Genomic DNA, 20,588 nt, shown 5'->3' with positions numbered 1-20,588 from the left:
GGTACTTCGCTTATTTTTCAAGATATTTCGCTCACAAGGTTCAGACATATATATGGTGGTGGCCATCTTGGATTTTGACGTGGCGACCCAATTTTCAATAGCTTTCTTCCTTATGCCGAGATACACCCACACACCAAATTAGAAGTTGGTACTTCGCTTATTTTTCAAGATATTCATCTCACAAGGTTCAGACATACATGGCGGCGGCCATCTTGGATTTTGACGTGGCGACCCAATTTTAAACAGCGTTCTTCCTTGTGCCTAAATACACCCACACACCAGATTAGAAGTTGGTACTTCGCTTATTTTTCGAGATATTTCGCTCACAAGGTTCAGACATATATATGGTGGCGGCCATCTTGTATTTTGACGTGGCGACCCAATTTTCAATAGCATTCTTCCTTATGCCTAGATACACCCACACACCAGATTAGAAGTTGGTACTTCGCTTATTTTTCAAGATATTCATCTCACAAGGTTCAGACATACATGGCATCAGACACATGGCGGCGGCCATCTTGGATTTTGACGTGGGTTGCACCCACACACCAAATACGAATGCGGTCCTTCACTTACGCACGCACGCCCGCAAACACGCACGCCCGCACACACGGACACACGGACACACGGACGGAGGGGAAAACCATAGTCCCCCTTTCGCTCCGCTGTGCGACAGTGGACAATTAATGCGGTCGATGTGCACAATGAAATTCCAATTTATATCCCTCTCTCTGAGATTAGATGCTGGAGACTCGAGGCTTATGCCATGCTGGATGCTTTAATTTAAAACCAGCAAAGACAGGATCCTTACTCCCACCCTTTCCCCTCCCCCCTCCCACCTCTTCCCATGCACCTCCTACCACGCCACCCACCCCCCCTCACCTCTACCCACCTCCGGACTACCCACCTCCGGACCCACAAAGCTACCCGGCCTTGCCCGGGATCTAACATACATCTATTGGACTACCATATTTTAACACATATTTAGAGACAAACATTTTATTTCTCAAGCTGCAAAATACTGAACAGAAATGTCAACAAGATTGAACATATTATTGAAATGCTTTTGGGTAGACAGTATTGAATGTTTTTCTTTTTTCATCAAAAAGCCAGAACATACATATACATATAGACATACACACAAATATACATGATACAATAATTGATACATACACAGGGAGTTTCAAAAAAAGTAGATTATTTGAGCAGACTAATATTCTGTCGCTTCTAAGGGCATACCCCCCCCCCCAGAAAAGGTGATACATACACATGCCCCCCCCCCACCCCCCACCCACCCAGAATTTCAATGTTTTAAACGTTTCCCGGTGTGTACCCTGGTTTAGAATAGGTACACCGTATCCCTGCGTGTCGTAGGAGGGGACTTAGAGGGTTGGCGTCAGGAAGGGCATCCGGCCATAAAAACATTGCCTCAAAAAGAGAACCATGACAATTACAACTACATATGGGCAGGGTACAGCCCGAAGTGCAGATCGGTTTCTGAGGTTTGGGACATGGAATGTAGGGACAATGACAGGGAGATCAGGAGAAGTGGTGGAAGTATTGGTCAGAAGTAGAGTGGACATATGTTGTGTGCAAGAGACGAGCTGGAAGGGAAGTGGTGTGAGAATGGTGAAGGGTAGGCAGGGACAGAAATACAAGTTTGTGTGGCGAGGGTGCCCGGAGGGCGTGAATGGTGTTGGTGTCCTGTTTTCTGAGGAGTTTGTAGACAGTGTGGTGAGTGTGACTAGAGTGAGTGATAGGTTGATGATGGTGAAAATGATTGGAAAGCTCTTGGTGAACGTCATCTCGGGATATGCTCCGCAGGTTGGTCGGAGCGATGAAGAGAATGACAAGTTCTGGTGTGCGATAGAGAAGCTGATGGAAAACGTGAAAGATGAGGAAGTTGTTGTGGTAGGAGGAGACCTAAATGGACATGTGGGAAGGAGTATGGGCGGTTTTGAGGGAGTTCACGGGGATTACGGATATGGTGCGAGAAATGGAGAAGGTGAAAGGATTTTGGAGTTTGCTGATGGAGCTGATTTGTTGATTTGTAATACTCAGTTCCAGAAAGAGGATAATAAGCTTGTTACATACATGTCAGGTGGGTCGACGACAACCATTGACTTCCTGATGGTGCGTAGGCGAGATAGGGGACACCTCCGGGACACAAAGGTGATCCCGTGGGAGGAGGCTGTTTCACAGCACCACTTGGTTGTCTGCGACATAAGGGTGAAAGGTGCGAGGAGAGCTCGGCGGGTGAAGTACCAACCGAGAATGAAGGTGTGGAGGTTGAAAGAGGTGACAGTAAGGGAGGCATTAAAAGAGAGGCTGAGTAGGGTAGAGGATGATGTGGTTGAGCTTGAAAGTGGTTGGATGTCAATGAAAGATAGTCTGTTGGGAGCCGTTGGTGAGGTATGTGGATGGACAAAAGGACCACCGAGGCACTCGGAAACATTGTGGTGGGATGATGAAGTTGGAAAGAGGATTGACGAGAAGAGGAAGAGGTTCAAGGAGTGGCAGAAGGCGAAGGGTACGGGAGCAGAAAAGGCAGAGCATGAAAGTTATAAGGCAGCCAAGAAGGCTGCAAAGAAAGAGGTAGCAAAGGCGCAGGAGGCATGGAGGAGGCATGGAGGAAAACGTTCGGAGAACGCTTGGATTCGGAAGAGGGTCAGAGAGCTGTATTCAGGATTGCAAAGCAGATAGCGAAAGATAGGTGTGATGTGATGGGGGTGAGTTACTTGAAGGATGAAGTGGGACAAATCGTTGTGGACCCAGATGGAATTAAAGGAAGATGGAAAAGATAAATGGAAATGCTGTTGAATACAGAGAATGAATGGGATGGCAACATAGAGATTAACCCAGTTTTAGGACCGGCAGAGAAGATAACTGAGAAGGAAGTTGAGGAAGCGATAAAAGCAATGAAGAGTAGAAAAGCGGGAGGGCCGATGGGAGTAGTGGGAGATATGTTGAAGGCAGCAGGAAGTTGGGGTGTGAAGAGAATGACAGAGATCTGTAATCTGGTGGTGAAATAAGGCCGCATTCCAGTGGATTGGGAACCGAGTACCCTCGTCCCTCTATACAAGGGGAAAGGTGACCCTCTGGAGTGTGGCTCGTACTGAGCGATAAAGTTATTGGAGCATGGAATGAAGGTATTGGAAAGGGTAAAGAGGATAAGGAAGAGAGGAGGATAAGGAAGAAGGTGAAAATCGACGAAATGCAGTTTGGATTTATGCCAGGAAGAGGAACGACAGACGTGCTCTTTATTGTGAGGCAATTGCAGGAGAAGTACGTGGAGAAGAGGAAGAAGTTGTTTCTTGGGTTTGTTGATCTGGAGAAAGCATTCGATCGGATTCCACGCGACGTATTGACATGGGCATTGAGGAAGTTAGGAGTGGAGGAATGGTGGATCAGAGTAGTGATGGCAATGTACAAAAGAGCGCGCACAGCTGTAAAGATGAAGGACGGGAACAGTGGTGAGTTTGAGGTTAAGGTGGGAGTGCATCAGGGGTCAGTACTAAGTCCACTACTATTTGTAGCTGTGATGGAGGTGCTGGCTCAGAACGTAAAGGAGGGTTTACCATGGGAGTTGTTGTGTGCAGATGATCTGGTGTTGATTGCGGAAAGTATTAGTCAGGTTCACTATGTTAACAAATATAATTTCGTTCAAAATTTTGGTAGATTAGCAAAACTATACATTTTTGGAATATTCACAGCATGAGGAATCCAAAAATTAATGTTGACATTTGCGTAGACACCTTTGCGAAAATGACACTCAGGACAGTGATGAAGATAGTCAGGTTTACTATGTTAACAAATATAATTTCTTTCAAAATTTTGGGATTAGCAAACCTGTACATTTTTGGAATCTTCAGAGCATGGAGAATCTGAAAATCAATGTTGGAATTTGCACAGACACCTGCATGGCCGCCATTTTGGATATTGAAAATGGCTGCCATAAAATACATATTTTGCGCGATCTCGGCTTCTAGTCAACCTAGAGACTTAATTAAATATGCTAATCCTATGTTTTCTGGGTCAAGGAATCCAATAAAGGCCTCAAAATAGTGGTCAGGATTATAGAAAAGCAACAAACAAAGGTAATTGAAAACCATTGTCTTTATATTTGTGATATAACTGTATTACATAATACATGATATTGCAAGTCCTTTGAAGTTATAGGTTGTTATAGGAAGTTATAGGTAGTAGCAGATTGAACTATAAGTCCTATACACAGGATCTACGAGGTCTATACCGTTCAGGAATATGCTTTTACAGATCTTCATCACTGTCCTGAGTGTCATTTTCGCAAAGGTGTCTACGCAAATGTAAACATTAATTTTTGGATTCCTCATGCTCTGAATATTCCAAAAATGTATAGTTTTGCTAATCTACCAAAATTTTGAACGAAAAAACATTGTGAACCTGACTATATGGATGGACTGAAGGAAAAGATGAACAAGTGGAAGGAATGTATAGAGACAAAAGGTGTGAAGGTGAATATCGGAAAGACGAAGGTGATGGCAAGGGGTAAAGCATGTGGTGAGGTGGAAAGAACTGGGAAGTGGCCATGTGCTGTGTGTAGGAAGGGTGCCGCAGTGAACTCCATTCAATGTACAATGTGCGCTGAGTGGGTTCATCAAAAATGTAGTGATCTGAGAGGGTCATTAGTCATTAACCAGTGTGGCAGCTACATTCAAATGTAAGGTGTGCACAGAGGGAGCTGCAGATGGAGGAAATGTTGAGTTGGATCTTGGAGACGGCGTGAAGCTGGAAGGTGTGAAAACATTTTGCTACCTCGGAGACATGCTGAATGGAGAAGGTGGATCAGACTCGGCAACGGTTGCTCGAGTGAGATGTGCATGGACGAAGTTTCGGGAACTGAGTGGCGTGCTGATGAGGAGGGGAGTGTCGTTGAAGCTGAAGGGAAAGGTTATGCTGCATGTGTGAGAAGTGTTATGATTTATGGGAGCGAGACATGGGTATTGAACATAGAGCAACAGCGAAGGCTGGAAAGGGTGGAATTGTGAATGGTTCGGTGGATGTGCGGAGTATTGATGAGAGAGAGGAAGACAAATGATGAATTGCGAAAGATGATGGGAATAGAGCCTGTGATTGATGCTGTGAAGAGGAACAGGTTGAGATGGTTTGGTCATGTATTGAGGAAGGATGAAAGTGACTGGTTGAGAAGAGTGATGGAAATGAATGTCGAAGGAAGTAGAGGACGGGGAAGACCGAGAAAGACTTGGCTAAAGATGGTGGAAGAAGAAATGCGGGCAAGGGGGTTAACAAGGAGAGATGCAGAAAATATGGCAAAATGGAGAAGATTGTCATGGGGACCGCAAGGCTAACCCCCGCTCTAGCAGGGAAAATGGCCTTAAAATGCATGTTGTTGTTGTTTGTTGTTCTAAGGGCATACCCTTCTCTCTTGCAGGTTATGATGGGGGTGGTATGCCATTTCTAACAAGTAGACAGTAGGATCGATCCTCCGTCAAATATGGTGTTCCTTCCGAGTGGATCAAAAAGTGAAAAACGTGACATTGTGGTTCGAGACAAAATCCTACATGCAGGTGCGCCGACGATACTACTGTCAGTATTACAATGTTCATACCCATAATGGACCTTCCAATGGGAGCCTTCAGTGGTTTGTGGAACACTTCCAAGCCCATGAAAGCATGAAAAATCAAAATAAAGGCAACATTGGCCGTCAGCCAAGTGTTACCAAAGACCAAAGGGACCATTGATCTTGTCAGAGATTCTGCTATCGGAAGTCCAAGGAAATCCCACCGTCGGTATTCCGGAGAATAGGAAATCTCAGCCTCATCCGAGTGGCGCATTCTCACTTCTGAACTCAAGTTCTATTCCAACATGATATCTGTAAGGCATAAACGAACTCTGCATGACATGGCAAGACGAGTAACAATGTGTGTTTGGTTCAGTGACCGAATGGAAAGGTAACCAAATTGAATCAACTCCTTGTGGTTCAGGGATGAAGCACACTTCCATTTGAATGGGGCTATCAACAATCAGAGCAACATCTTCTGGAGTGTTGAGCCTCCTAAGGAGGTGGCTGAGATGTCTCTCAAGGGCCCCAAATCCCCTTGCTTCTGTGTATTGAATGCCAGATGGAGTATGCTGGGACCGTATTGGTTCGAGGACGCCAATGGTAAGATGGTGACAACCAACAGCGAGTGGTACCGTGAGTTCTTACGCCAATTACACGCTGATCTCGCTAAAATACTGTCTCCAAATCAACTCAGACCTGCATGGTTCATGCAGTACGGTGCCCCACCGCAAGCATATGACACCATCGACTTGCTCCACCAGCTGTTTGGAAATCGTGTCATCACCCCCTACCCCCACCATCATCAGCCTGAGCACAGCGCATGAGTGGGTGCCCCACAGCCTGGATTTGAATCCATTGGATTTTTTATTTTAGGGTGCTGCCAAAGGTCAAGTTTACGCCAACAAACCTCGAACCCTGGCTGTCCTGAAGCAGGAGGTGGAGGACTACCGTCAGACTACTACCACCCCAGCCACTTGCAGACAAGTTATGGAGAATTTCAGTCATGATTAAAGCCTGTTTGAACAGATGTGGATCACACATTGAAAATGTCAATTACAAGCAGTATAAATGGGCGATTTGAAAATGGCATGGTGTATGCTTTCCATCAATGTATCACTGAACTTGCTACTTTTTGTAATTTTTCTACAATAAAATGTTTGAATAGTCCACCTATCTGGGGAAGCCTACAAAAAAAGTTCTGCTGCATTGAAGGTTCCCAAGAGCACAGTGGCCTCCATAATTCTTAAATGGAAGAAGTTTGGAACAACCAGGACTCTTTCCAGAGCTGGCCGCCCGGCGAAACTGAGCAATCGGGAGAGAAGGGCCTTGGTAAGAGAGGTGACCAAAAACCCGATGGTCACTCTGACTGAGCTCCAGAGATCCTGTGTGGAGATGGAAGGAACTTCCAGCAGGACAACCAACACTCTGACTGAGCTCCAGAGATCCTGTGTGGAGATGGAAGAAACTTCCAGCAGGACAACCATCACTGCAACACTCCACCGATCTGGCTTTATGGCAGAGTGGCCAGACGGAAGCCAAACAGTTCAATCTTGATTTCATCAGAACACAGAATCTTGTTTCTCACAGTCTGAGAGTCCTTTAGGTGCTTTTTTGCAAACTCCAAGCCGGCTTTCATGTGTCTTTCACTGAGAAGAGGCTTCCGTATGGCCACTCTGCAATAAAGCCCAGATCGGTGGAGTGTTGCAGTGATGGTTGTCCTTCTGGAGGTTTCTCCCATCTCCACACCGGATCTCTGGAGCTCAGCCAGTGTGACCATCGGGTTCTTGGTCACCTCTCTTACCAAGGCCCTTCTCCCCCGATTGCTCAGTTTGGCCGGGCGGCCAGCTCTAGGAAGAGTCCTGGTTGTTCCAAACTTCTTCCATTTAAGAATTATGGAGGCCATTGTGCTCTTGGGAACCTTCAATGCAGCAGAGATTTTTTTTGTTGGCTTCCCCCAGATCTGTGCTTCTACACAATCCTGTCTCTGAGCTCTGCAGGCAGTTCATTTGACCTCATGGCTTGGTTTTTGCTCTGATATGCATTGTCAGCTGTGAGACCTTATATAGACAGGTGTGTGCCTTTCCAAATCATGTCCAATCAATTGAATTTACCACAGGTGGACTCCAATCAAGGTGTGGAAACATCTCAAAGATGATCAAGAGAAATGGGAGGCACCTGAGCTAAATTTCAAGTGTCATAGCAAAGGGCATGAATACTTATGTCAATGTGATATTTCAGTTTTTTCTTTTTAATAAATTTGCAAAACTTTCTAAAATCCTGTTTTCTCTTTGTCATTATGGGGTATTGAGTGTAGATTGATGAGAGAAAAAATGAATTTAAACGATTTCTGCATAAGGCTGCAACATAACAAAATGTAAAAAGGTCTGAATATACATACATACATACATACATACATACATATATATATATATATATATATATATATATATATGTATATATATATATATATATATATATATATATATATATATATATATATATATATATATATATATATATTACTGTGTTCAAAAAGTATCCGACCTTTATTTTTCGTGCGTAAAAAAAAAGAAGCTAGGGAGGCGTTGATTGGTGCACGTATGTAGGCGATCCTAATGCGCACGCGTGAATTTTTTCCCACCTGCAGAAGCTGTCATTCGACGACAGACCGCCGATGAGTGAGGACATGTAAGCGAGCGCCGTCGGATTTTCGTTTTTGACAAAATGACGGAAAACTTGAACAACGCTACTGCATTAAATTTTGTGTAAAGCTTGGCGATTCCCAAGTGGAAACTATCCGCAAGATTCAACACCGTTCATTCCATTATGAAGGAGGATTTGGCCTTCAGGAGAATCTCAGCGAAGTTCGTACCAAAGCTGCTAACGATTGAGCAGAAGCAACTCCGTTTGGAGATCGCACAGGACATGCTGGAGATTGTGAACAGCGATCCCAGCTTCCTCAACACAGTGATCACTGGCGATGAGTCCTGGGTTTATGGGTACGACCCAGAAACCAAGTTGCAGTCATCACAATGGAAGCATCCAACATCCCCGAGGCCAAAAAACACAAAATTAGATGCAGTAGCGTTGTCCAAGTTTTTCCGTCATTTTGTCAAAAACGAAAATCCGACGGCGCTCGCTTACATGTCCTCACTCATCGGCGGTCTGCCGTCGAATGACAGCTTCTGCAGGTGGGAAAAAATTCACGCGTGCGCATTAGGATCGCCTACATACGTGCACCAATCAACGCCTCCCTAGCTTCTTTTTTTTTTACGCACGAAAAATAAAGGTCGGATACTTTTTGAACACACTACAAACGTGCACCAATATATATATATATATATATATATATATATATATATATATATATATATATATACACACACACACACACACATGGATCAAGATTGCTTGTTTTCAAATTTCCGCAAGGTGTATCTCACCATCTCACCAACTACATAGATATCCAAGAAAAACGAAAAAATTTGAATCTATTGAATTCTGCAAAAAAAAATTGGCCTTATTACTATTAGAAAGTATTGTATATATGGATCTTTCCTCAGAGATGGCGACAGATGGTGGCTCGTGTGTTTATAGTTGTGAATTGCGAGAAAAATACTTTAAAACCGCTAGTAAGGTGCATAATGGTTAAAAAAAAGAAGAGAAAAAAAGAAGAGTGATCCTATGAAGTTTCGCCATGATTAACCTTGGGAGATCAGAGGACTAGGGGGAAAAAATTGCATAACTCCTAATTTGAAAACTATAGCACCTACAAAAGCGATGCATATAGCGATGTGTCGGCATGAAGATCAGGCATTCGATGATGATTGAAGAAAGTGAAAAAAATTATTTTGGCACTTTATCGTACAGAAACAGTTGCGGGTTGTTCCAAGTCAAGGCATTATTTAGCAGGCCAAACCAAAATGGTGGCTGAAGACCCCTGTGAGGAGACAGCAGTCTGACCAAGATGGTGTGCAACCATCTTGGCAAGTCCGTTTCTGTTTATTTGTGATGAGCACCCTCTATATTCACTTCAAAAGGGTGTTTAAATTTACCCAAATACCCAGTTGTGTCACTCATGCACACCCTTGGAGATCCTTTTAGTATGCATGCAAAGTTTTGTGCCACTAGGTGTCATGGTTTTGGGGTTATGGAGGAGACACACTGACACACTGTTATAGATTTTGCCCAAATCCCAGCACATTTCAAAAGCACCCTTCGTTTCTTAAACTCCCACAAGCACATGCTAGTATACAGACTGTACATAGACTTAAAGCATGTATCTGTGATAAAACACCCACCGGCCTGCGGAGCAATACGATGACAGTTTATCATTGGATAGTATTCCACTTGGGTTGCAAAACGAGACAATGCAAAAGGCAAATATGCCACAACAGCATTATGGGGATAAGGGGTATTATTACGAGTGTACACATTTTACAACTACAGATTCTTAATTACCGCTGTTTTATCCCCTGCAGAAGAGTCAGTCAGTGATGGAAGTGGGATGCTGGCCATGAGATCGTACATGGATTTTAGCACAGTGTCCATCACGCGCACCTTCAGAAGAGGAAGTTCTCCCAATATAGTGAACCTATACACAGGGTATTGAGTGTTAAATGGCACTTGACAAACAGCAGCATAATCATATTGGCAAAGCAAGCAAAACTAAAAAACTCTTTACAGGAAAACCAGTTAGGTTGCCCTCTTCATGATGAGAGGTGCTCAAGTTCGAAAACGATGTACGACGAGGGTTGTTCAAGGTTGGTGTGCATTTTTTTATTTTATTGCAAACCATGTCAAAATAATGGTTCAATGCTGAAATTTTCTGCAAATATAGTTTTACAGTTGTGGGAGTGCGGAGAAGTGTCAATCGTTTACAAAGCACACATGACTATTCGTTTTTTTAAAGGTGTATTATGTAAGAAATGCCAGGTCAGCTGTGGGATCAGAAATAGGACCTTTTTGTATATATTTTTCCTTTTGCCTCTACCACTCCCTTAATTCCTCGTGGCATTTTCACCGATAGTGCACAACCACAGCTGTGGGAAGGATTCAACCCTTTTGTTTTGTTTCCGGCTAAAAGAGGGAGAGAGGTAACAGAGGAATAAGACAAACCCAAGTTCCATTCACGGCGCTCACAGACTGCCAGGCAGAGACACACGGTCCAGAAGAAGAACCAGAGTTCCATTGGACATTTACGGCTCATTCACACTTGGCATCATTGGGCAGGGAGTCTATTCTCGGTCGTGTTCCTGAAGAGGTTTCCACCGACCATTCCCGTGTGAGCTCGGTGCTCGGGATCGTATAAACACAAGAGAGAGAAAGAGAAAAGAAGAAGATTCTTTGAGTATCTCTGGAAACGATACGTGCTTCATGGTGTGAATGGCCTCAGCATGTGTTTTATGAAGGACTCGACCTCTATGAACTAAATTAAGGATTTGATGTGTTGCATGAGGTGTAGGAAAGGTAAAGGATCAAGGGAGAAAGGAATTGCAGAGTGTGATGGCTGGTCCGTTCACTCTTTGTTCCACTTAGTGCCGCTCAGACGGGCATGAATGAAACTGCCATTCAAACAAGCCCGATCTCAATTCCCTTCCTTAGCTTTCATTTTATTTGAATTCCCTGCAAACGTTTTTTTGCTTTGCATTCCTTTACTTACCCCGGGTTAGATAGACGGTGCATGTGTGTGATGTTGTGTCGGTCTTTTGTAGCGGTTGGTTGTGTGTCTGGTGTTGTACTTAATTAATCGAGTCTGCCGTTTTAAATTAATTAATTAAGTCGGTCATCATAACTACATGATTTGCTTCTTGTATCGTTTTGCCTTCTGTGTTCCCTGTCCTTTGATGTAAGTAAATTGATTGCATTTCAATGTGTTTGACTTCGTGACATTTTTCAGATGGAGTCCCAAGCCACCACCTCTCCCCACTCCCATCCCTCTCCACCCTGCCTCCCAAACCCACCAGTTGCCAGCACAGTAGTCTCGAACTCTATTCATTACACTCACCCTTACGTTCAAGCTTCCCAGACTGTTCGGTCATCTTGCGAGCCTCGGCCCAGTGGGCTGGAAATAGGACCTAGGGTCGCTGGGGTTGCTGGTTCACCCTGTAACATTAGTGATGTTTAGGACCCTGGTTCAATTCACATCACTCGTAAGAATATTATCTACCTTGTGCAATTTTGCAAAATTCCTTTTCGACCCACTACGTGTTTTGTTGAAATTATACAGGAAGTTACATCAATGCTGGTAAAACTATTCTGGGCAAAACAAAGGGGACAGCCAACATGCTTGATTATGCATGCCATGGAATAGAGGTGTATCATTAAGTTTGCTGTGAAGGCGAATATTAAACCAGCTTAAGTTACCGAAAGTAACGTTTGATGGAGAGGAATGGAATCTGAGGATCAATATCATCTAGTTTGGACTGAGCACACTGAAGAAGAAGAAAAAGAAGAAGAAGAAGAAAACAGGAGACAGGAGACTGTCTGCACAATTTGGCGATGCACTTCTTCACATAGTTGTGTATTTAAATGGTGCAGTGATTATTATACCGACTCTACCGACTTCTACCGACTCCTCTCCGGCCTTGCTCCCCCAGCTCTCTCTGTGCTCTGTCCCCCCAATATTCCTTCAGGTCGCACAAGATCTGCCTGCAACCCTCTTATGGTTAAACTGCCAAAATCAAGACTCCCTTGCTCACCTTCACTCCTTCATTCCTCTTTTCTCCCGCCTCTGGAACAAACTCCCTCACTCTCTTCAATCCCACTCCTCCCTCCAGGTCTTTAAAACAGCTGTTCACTACCATCTCTTATCTTCCCCCATCCAAAACCTTGATCTTTTCTACCCCCGCTAATTTCACCCCAAATCCCCTTTTTTGAAATACCAACTTCTTTCCTGGAAGTCCTTGGTGTCCTTGTGTTTATACTTCTCCCCCCCCCCCCCCCGCCCCCTTCCCACGCCGCCTCCCCCCAAGCCCTCTCCCTCGCACACATTCCCGATGTTCCTGCTCTCAAATGTTGTGTTTATTGGCTTCCCCTTCTCTCCCCATCTTGTCTACCGCTCCCCTTTTTATATACTTTGTTTGTTTATCTGTTTGATTTGTTTGTGTGATAAATGTTAGCTCTTTCACGAGCCTCGATTATGTATACAAAAAAAAAAAAAAAAAAAAATAAATTCTCACATTGAACCAACTGTTGTCACTCAAGCTATAAACATTTAAAATGCTGAAGAGCACAATTACTATATGTGAAGTTGCAGATTAATTGGATGTCAGTTTTGGAACTATGAAACAATCATTCAACTGGAATTAAACAAAATTAAAGTACAAAGTCAGTACCAATGCACCTCGTGTTTGCTCAAAAGGCAACTAATGGCCATTGCAAAAGAGCTTGTGTAATGCTACCTCATGAGATATGGGTCCATCATTTCACACAAATCATAATCATTATCATTTCACATATTGCTGTTTTGAAACAGTTATGTGAGCGATACAATAAGTTTGGAAGATAGTCAACATGGAGTGGAGACATTCCTGATTCTCACCACCAAAAATAAAGTTTCAGCCATCATCCGGAAACCTTATGGTAATAGCATTTTAGGACCTTGTTATAAAAAAAAAAAAAAAAAAATCAAAGCTCGTGGAAGAGCGAGGTGAAAGAGGGCAAAAAAAGGGAACGCATGAAGAGCACAGATAGAGGAGGGTCAAGCTCACCATTTGAGAGCATGGCAGTAGAGTCCACAGTCAGACAAAGCAAGCAGGACAAAGAAAGAACATGAAAAAGAGGAGAGAGAAGAGGGGAGGAAACGCACTAAACTGCAAGTAAGCGGGTTGTGTTAAGTAAAGTTAGCGAGGCAGGAAGATTGTGGGTAGAGATGCAGAATGGCATTAGATGGTTGTGCACTGCTTGATTCGCTGGAGGGAAGAGTGCAATTGAACCATCTATGGAAGACCATTCCAGAAATGGGAAAACATGCGAACAAAAGAGCAGAGGTGGGCAGAAAGTCCATATTTTCAGAGTCTAACAAGTAGTCAGGTTTACTATGTTAACAAATATAATTTCGTTAAAAATTTTAGATTAGCAAACCTGTACATTTTTGGAATCATCAGAGCATGGAGAATCCCAAAATCACTGTTGGCATTTGCACAGACACCTGCATGGCCGCCAATTTGGATTTCAAAATGGCCGTCATAAAATACATATTTTGGGCTATCTCGGCTTCTAATCAACCTAGAAACTTAATTAAATATGCCAATCCTATGTTTTCTGGGTTAAGGAATCCAATAAAGGCCTCAAAATAGTGCTCAGGATTAGAGAAAAGCAACAAACAAAGCTAATTGAAAACCATTTTCTTTATATTTGTGATATACAGTGCATTCAGAAAGTATTCAGACCCCTTCACTTTTTTCACATTTTGTTATGTTGCAGCCTTATGCTGAAATCGTTTAAATTCATTTTTTCTCTCATCAATCTACACTCAATACCCCATAATGACAGAGAGAAAACAGGATTTTAGAAAGTTTTACAAATTGATTAAAAAGCAAAAACTGAAATATCACATTTACATAAGTATTCATACCCATTGCTATGACACCTGAAATTTAGCTCAGGTGCCTCCCATTTCTCTTGATCATCTTTGAGATGTTTCTACACCTTGATTGGAGTCCACCTGTGGTAAATTCAATTGATTGGACATGATTTGGAAAGGCACACACCTATCTATATAAGGTCTCAAAGCTGACAATGCATATCAGAGCAAAACCCAAGCCATGAGGTCGAAGGAACTACCTGCAGAGCTCAGAGACAGGATTGTGTCGAGGCATAGATCTGGGGAAGCCTACAAAAAAACTCTGCTGCATTGAAGGTTCCCAAGAGCACAGTGGCCTCCATAATTCTTAATGGAAGAAGTTTGGAACAACCAGGACTCTTCCTAGAGCTGGCCGCCCGGCCAAACTGAGCAATCAGGGGAGAAGGGCATTGGTAAGAGAGGTGACCAAGAACCCGATAGTCACTGGCTGAGCTTCAGAGATCCTGTGTGGAGATGGGAGAAACCTCCAGAAGGACAACCATCACTGCAACACTCCAAGAATCTGGGCTTTATGGCAGAGTGGCCAGACAGAAGCCTCCCCTCAGTGAAAGACACATGAAAGCCCACAGAATCTTGTTTCTCACAGTCTGAGAGTCCTTTAGGTGCTTTTTTAGCAAACTCCAAACGGGCTTTCATGTGCCTTTCACTGAGGGGAGGCTTCTGTCTGGCCACTCTGCCATAAAGCCCAGATTGGTGGAGTGTTGCAGTGATGGTTGTCCTTCTGGAAGTTTCTCCCATCTCCACACAGAATCTCTGCAGCTCAGCAAGAGTGACCATCGGGTTCTTGGTCACCTCTATTACCAAGGCCCTTCTCCCCCGATTGCTCAGTTTGGCCGGGCGGCCAGCTCGAGGAAGAGTCCTGGTTGTTCCAAACTTCTTCCATTTAAGAATTATGGAGGCCACTGTGCTCTTGGGAACCTTCAATGCAGCAGAATTTTTTTTGTAGGCTTCCCCAGATCTGTGCCTCGACATAATCCTGTCTCTGAGCTCTGCAGGCAGTTCCTTCCACCTCATGGCTTGGGTTTTGCTCTGATATGCATTGTCAGCTTTGAGACCTTATATAGACAGGTGTGTGCCTTTCCAAATCATGTCCAATCAATTGAATTTACTACAGGTGGACTCCAATCAAGGTGTAGAAACATCTCAAAGATGATCAAGAGAAATGGGAGGCACCTTAGCTAAATTTCAAGTGTCATAGCAAAGGGCATTAATACTTATGTAAATGTGATATTTCAGTTTTTTCTTTTTAATAAATTTGCAAAACTTTCTAAAATCCTGTTTTCTCTTTGTCATTATGGGGTATTGAGTGTAGATTGATGAGGGAAAAAATGAATTTAAACGATTTCAGCATAAGGCTGCAACATAACAAAATGTGAAAAAAGTGAAGGGGTCTGAATACTTTCTGAATGCACTGTAATTGTATTACATAATACATGATATTGCAAGTCCTTTGAAGTTATAGGTATGGGTTTATAAAGCAAGAAAGCAGCCTTGTTAGTATCAGATTGAACTATAAGTCCTATACACAGGATCTACTAGGTCTATATCGTTCAGGATAATGCTTTTACAGATCTTCATCACTGTCCTGAGTGTCATTTTTGCAAAGGTGTGTACGCAAATGCCAACATTAATTTTTGGATTCCTCATGCTCTGAATATTCCAAAAATGTATAGTTTTGCTAATCTCCAAAAATTTTGAACGAAAAAAACATTGTGAACCTGACTAAAGGGAGTTACGGCAAGATTGTAGGTTCTCAGATTTGTCTTTGTGTTCTCACGTCTTGGTACTAATAACCACCGTTTAGAGGCCATTTTTCCCCGCAAAGCGGGGGTTGGCCTTTTCGGGGACCGTGGTAGTTGTTGTTTTTTGGTCCCCTTTTTGAAGCAATGTTTTACGGCCGGATGCCCTTCCTGACGCCAACCCTTTTTGCCGCCTTTTAACGACAACCAGGGAATTACCAGTGAACTGGTACTCAATTTGCCGACCTCGGAAGGATGACAGGCTGAGTCAACCCCCCTGGCGTTAATTCAGCGATTGACCGGGATTCGAACCCAGGATCCTAGGATCCTAAGCCGGTACCCTAGCCGCTCGCCCAACACCAACACCAAGCAGCTCCTCCAACACCAACACCAACTAATGAAGGAGAGAAAAGGAAATGATGAACATGAAAAGAGAAAAGTGAAAGGAAGGAAATAAAAAGCAGCATAACCAGCATATAAAGTAAAAAGAGGAAGAAGAGGCAGCATTTGACAGTGAAATACAATGACCTAAATGAAAAAGCATGGTAGTACATTTATCGTGTTGTTTTTGCAAATAAAAGAAAAACATTTCCACAGAAATTTCCTGTGCTCTTCTGCAAGTTGAATGCCAAAATCATCAACGGATCAAGGGGAGAGTCACACAACACCCAATTTTATACAGAAATTTAGGGAGATTTACTTAGGCAAAAGCGGGTCCAGCGAAGTGAGGCACCGAGCAAGGCCAAAATGAAGTGCCAATGGTTCTAGCACATGGTATGGCGATGTAGGCAATGTCCGGCAACTTTTCCAGTCAACCTCTGAAAAACATGCAAGGTAGAAAATGTGCTCAAAAGGTAAGTAAGCTTTGGATAGTGTCTCTTTTATACCATCATGCACTTCCAATTCACCTCCACATTCTCACTTTCCCAATTTCTATATTCCCTTTCATATCCGATTAATCTATTGGCTTGATATTTCTTTGACATGTTGTACAGCAGGGCAAAAACATTGCAACACAACTTGAAACATGCATATCTAGTTGCCCTATTTGGTAAAAGTAAAAAAAGTCAGCACTTAAACTTCAAGGGTCAAAAGGGAAATTGTCTTTAGCAACTCAAAGTCTCCAGCAAGCACCTGCATTGCAATAGAGTAGCTGCAAATGGCTGAGGTGCAAGTGAAAGCGCTCATATACGTGTTCCATGAGCTCTTCTGGAGAAAGGGATGGTGACCCAGGAGTGAGCAAAGCACCTCGGTCCGCACTGCTCATCTATAGGAGTACAATGGACACCAACTGCTTGAGCACACATTCACAAGATATAAAATAAACAAAAAGGAGAAATATAGAAATGGATGACAAACAACAACAACAACAACAACAACAACAGGCATTTTAAAGCCCTTTTCCCTGCTAGAGCAGGGGTTAGCTAAAATATAGAAATGGATGAAAGAATCAAAAAAATAAGCTACCAATTTTGCATCCCATTTATGGGGTTTTGGTCAGTATCCAACTGTGTATGCTGTAGGGACTAAAGCCGGCGCAAATCATTGGCATCTTAACAGATGAAACAGAACCTCTGGGCCTGTTATTCCAGCATCGCAGAGAGGTCAGAGGCCTTCTCTGTCTTCTACTGCCTCCTTACTGATCTAGCACACTCTACCAAATCCTTGATCAATCTCCCAAGGCTACCTATTTCCATGATTGTGGATTGGAACACCCATGGGGATAAAAAACCCATACCAGTTGAAGAAAGTAGTGTTTAACCACTTGACCAAATGGCCATTGAATAAACAAGTGCTGGGACTTTAGTTTAAATATGCAGTGCCTTCACAAAGTATTCAGACCCCTTGACTTTTTCACAATTTGTTGTGTATTGTTTTACAAAAATGTTTATGTTTACAGCAAATGTTTTTATTTTCAAATTTTTACAAAATAACTAAAAATGAAAAGCTGAAATGTCTTCGGTCAACAAGTATTCAACCACTTTGCTATGACACTCCTATTTAAGCTCAGGTGCATCCAATTTCCTTTGATCATCCTCGAGATGCCTCTTCAACTTGATTGAAGTACACCTGTGACCAATTCAATTGGTTGGACATGATTTAGAAAGAAACCCACAGTTGACAGTGCATGTCAGAGCATAAACTCCACCATGAAGTCCAAGGAAATGTCCGTAGAACTCAGATAGAATTGTGAGGAGGCATAGATATGGGCAAAGGCACAAAACAATTTCTAGAGTATTGAAAGATCCCAAGAGCACAGCGAGCTCCATTATTAGGAAATGGAAATGATATGGAACTACCCAGATTCTTCCTATAGCTGGCCATCCGACCAATCTGAGTAACTGGGCAAGAAGAATCTTGGTCAGAAAAGTGACCAATAACCCAATGACCACCTGACAACTACAGAGTTCCTTGGTTGAGAAGGGAGAATCTGCCAGAAGAACAACAGTCTCTGCAGCACTTCACAAATTAGGCTTTATCTGAGAGTGCCCAAACGGAAGCCACTGCTGAGAAAAAGGCACATGACAGCACGCATGGAGTTTGCCAAAAGGCACGTGAAAGAATCCGAGAGCATGAGACAAAAGATTATGTGGTCTGATGATGGAAATTGAACCCTATGGCCTGAATGCAAAGTGCTACATCTGGCGGAAACCGAGCACAGCTCATCACCCATCTAATCTAATACCACCCCTACCATGAAGCATCGTGGTGGCAGCATCTGCTATGGGGATGCTTTTCAGCAGAAGGGACTGAGAGACTTGTAAGGATAGAGGGAACAATGAATGGAACCAAATACAGGCACATCCTTGAAGAGAACCTGCTTCAGAGTGCAGAAGACCTGAAACTGTGGCAAAGATTTATGTTCCAACAGGACAATGACTCCAAATATATAGCCAAAGCAACACTGGAATGGCTTCAGAACAAGAATGTGGAAGTCCTTGAGTGGCCAAGCCAAAGCCCAGACTTGAATCCCATTGAGAATCTGTGAAAGACTTGATTGTTGTTCAACGACACTCCCCATCCAACTAGACAGAGTATGAACAAATCAGCAAGGAAGAATGGGAGAAACTCCCCAAATCCAGATATGCAAAGCTGATAAACACATACCCAAGAATATACGAAGCTGTAATTGCTGCCAAAGGTGATACACAAAGTATTGACTCATGAGGTTGAATACTTAAGTAAATTAGATATTTGTGTATTTCATTTTTAATTATTTTGTAAAAGTTTATCTTTAAAATTCTATTGACATTATGGAGTATTGTGGTGTAGATTAGTGACAAAAAAACTCGATTTAATCCATTTTAAATTCAGGCTGTAGCACAACAAAATGTGAGAAAAGCCAAGGGATGTGAATAATTTCTGTAGGCACTGTCGCATTTACCTGCAGGTTTCCAAAGTCAAGGATAAGTAAGGAGCAGTTTTTCTGGAAGAAGCCACCACTTGGAATCAGCAGGTAAGATGCTTTCAGTTCTATGCTCAAGTCCAGCACCCGCTGAGTCTGTATCATGTGTTGGACACCTGATGAAGAAATGGAAAGTGGGATTTACAAAAACAAAAATCAACTTTACAAGGATTCGAAAAACATTTAGAAGACAAAAAGATGGTTAAATGAGACTTGACCTGCAGTTGTCATTTCCTTCATGTCCTGCAGCTTGCTGACTGTAGTCGCTGCTAATTGGTCAAGCTGAGGGGGATTTGGCACATGGAAAAATTCCACCATGGCCAACATCGTTTGCTGTGGAAACAAGCACATTGCACGTGATACGCATGCACAATCAAGACCAAATGTTTCAAAACAGTCTCTGATACTTTGTTTTTGATGAATCATCATCATATTAAAAATGCCAGACTGAACCACTTCCTTCGGATGCAAGTGTGATTTCTTAATCAGAGGTGTTTGGTTGACTGTGATATATTGTTGGGTTATCCAATCGGTGCCGGTGATTGCTGTGGACTGGTCATACGCTGGTTGGTACAGCTTGGTGATGGTGGTCGAATAAACCCTTTGTTTTATGAGAATGTGTCTCAAATGTTCTGCCTCTGGTGGTCACCAAGATATAGTACAGCGACACTGCCTTTACATGTCCATTCCACGTTTCTCTGATGGCACTTAATACAGTAATCAACAATGAAGCGTGGACTTGCAGTTCATGAAATATCCACAACATCCGAGACCACTCAAGTGTCCTTGTATTGCTTTGTCACTGCACGAAGAAGGTTTTGCTGAAGACAGAATCCTCAATAATATCTTCTGCTTCAGCCATGTTCCATTAGTAGGGTTAGCAGCTCATAAAGCATTTAAAATTGGCCCAAATCTTTCACCATTCCACTGACGAGCCCTGGAACCAATTAAAGAACAACTATGTCTGGTGTTGGTGTTGGGCTAGCCCTGGTGTTGGGCTAGCGGCTAGGGTGCCGGCTTAGGATCCTAGGATCCTGGGTTCGAATCCCGGTCAATCGCTGAATTAACGCCAGGGGGGTTGACTCAGCCTGTCATCCTTCCGAGGTCGGCAAATTGAGTACCAGTTCACTGGTAATTCCCTGTTTGTCGTTAAAGGCGGCAAAAAGGGTTGGCGTCAGGAAGGGCGTCCGGCCGTAAAACATTGCTTCAAAAAGGGGACCGAAAAACAACAACAACCACAGTTCCCGAAAAAGGCCAACCCCCGCTTGCGGGGAAAAATGGCCTCTAAAGGTG

General features: G+C 43.1%; 1 protein-coding gene across 1 annotated transcript in view; it reads right to left on the bottom strand.

The window, feature by feature from the left end:
* Window positions 1-20,588, bottom strand: part of LOC137435166 (intermembrane lipid transfer protein VPS13C) — a 169,416-nt gene that overhangs the window by 49,385 nt on the left and 99,443 nt on the right. The window contains exons 20-24 of the mRNA XM_078785116.1: window positions 19,514-19,628; window positions 19,275-19,411; window positions 17,024-17,156; window positions 16,590-16,707; window positions 10,025-10,157 (exon numbers count right to left, since the gene is read on the bottom strand). Coding sequence (XP_078641242.1) covers window positions 10,025-10,157; window positions 16,590-16,707; window positions 17,024-17,156; window positions 19,275-19,411; window positions 19,514-19,628 — 636 coding nt within the window. The remainder of the gene's footprint in view (window positions 1-10,024; window positions 10,158-16,589; window positions 16,708-17,023; window positions 17,157-19,274; window positions 19,412-19,513; window positions 19,629-20,588) is intronic.

This window comes from Myxine glutinosa, chromosome 9 (genome assembly GCF_964187855.1).
Source record: "Myxine glutinosa chromosome 9, kmMyxGlut1.1, whole genome shotgun sequence".
Classification (NCBI taxonomy): domain Eukaryota; kingdom Metazoa; phylum Chordata; class Myxini; order Myxiniformes; family Myxinidae; genus Myxine; species Myxine glutinosa.
This window is presented reverse-complemented; position numbering and strand designations above follow the sequence as displayed.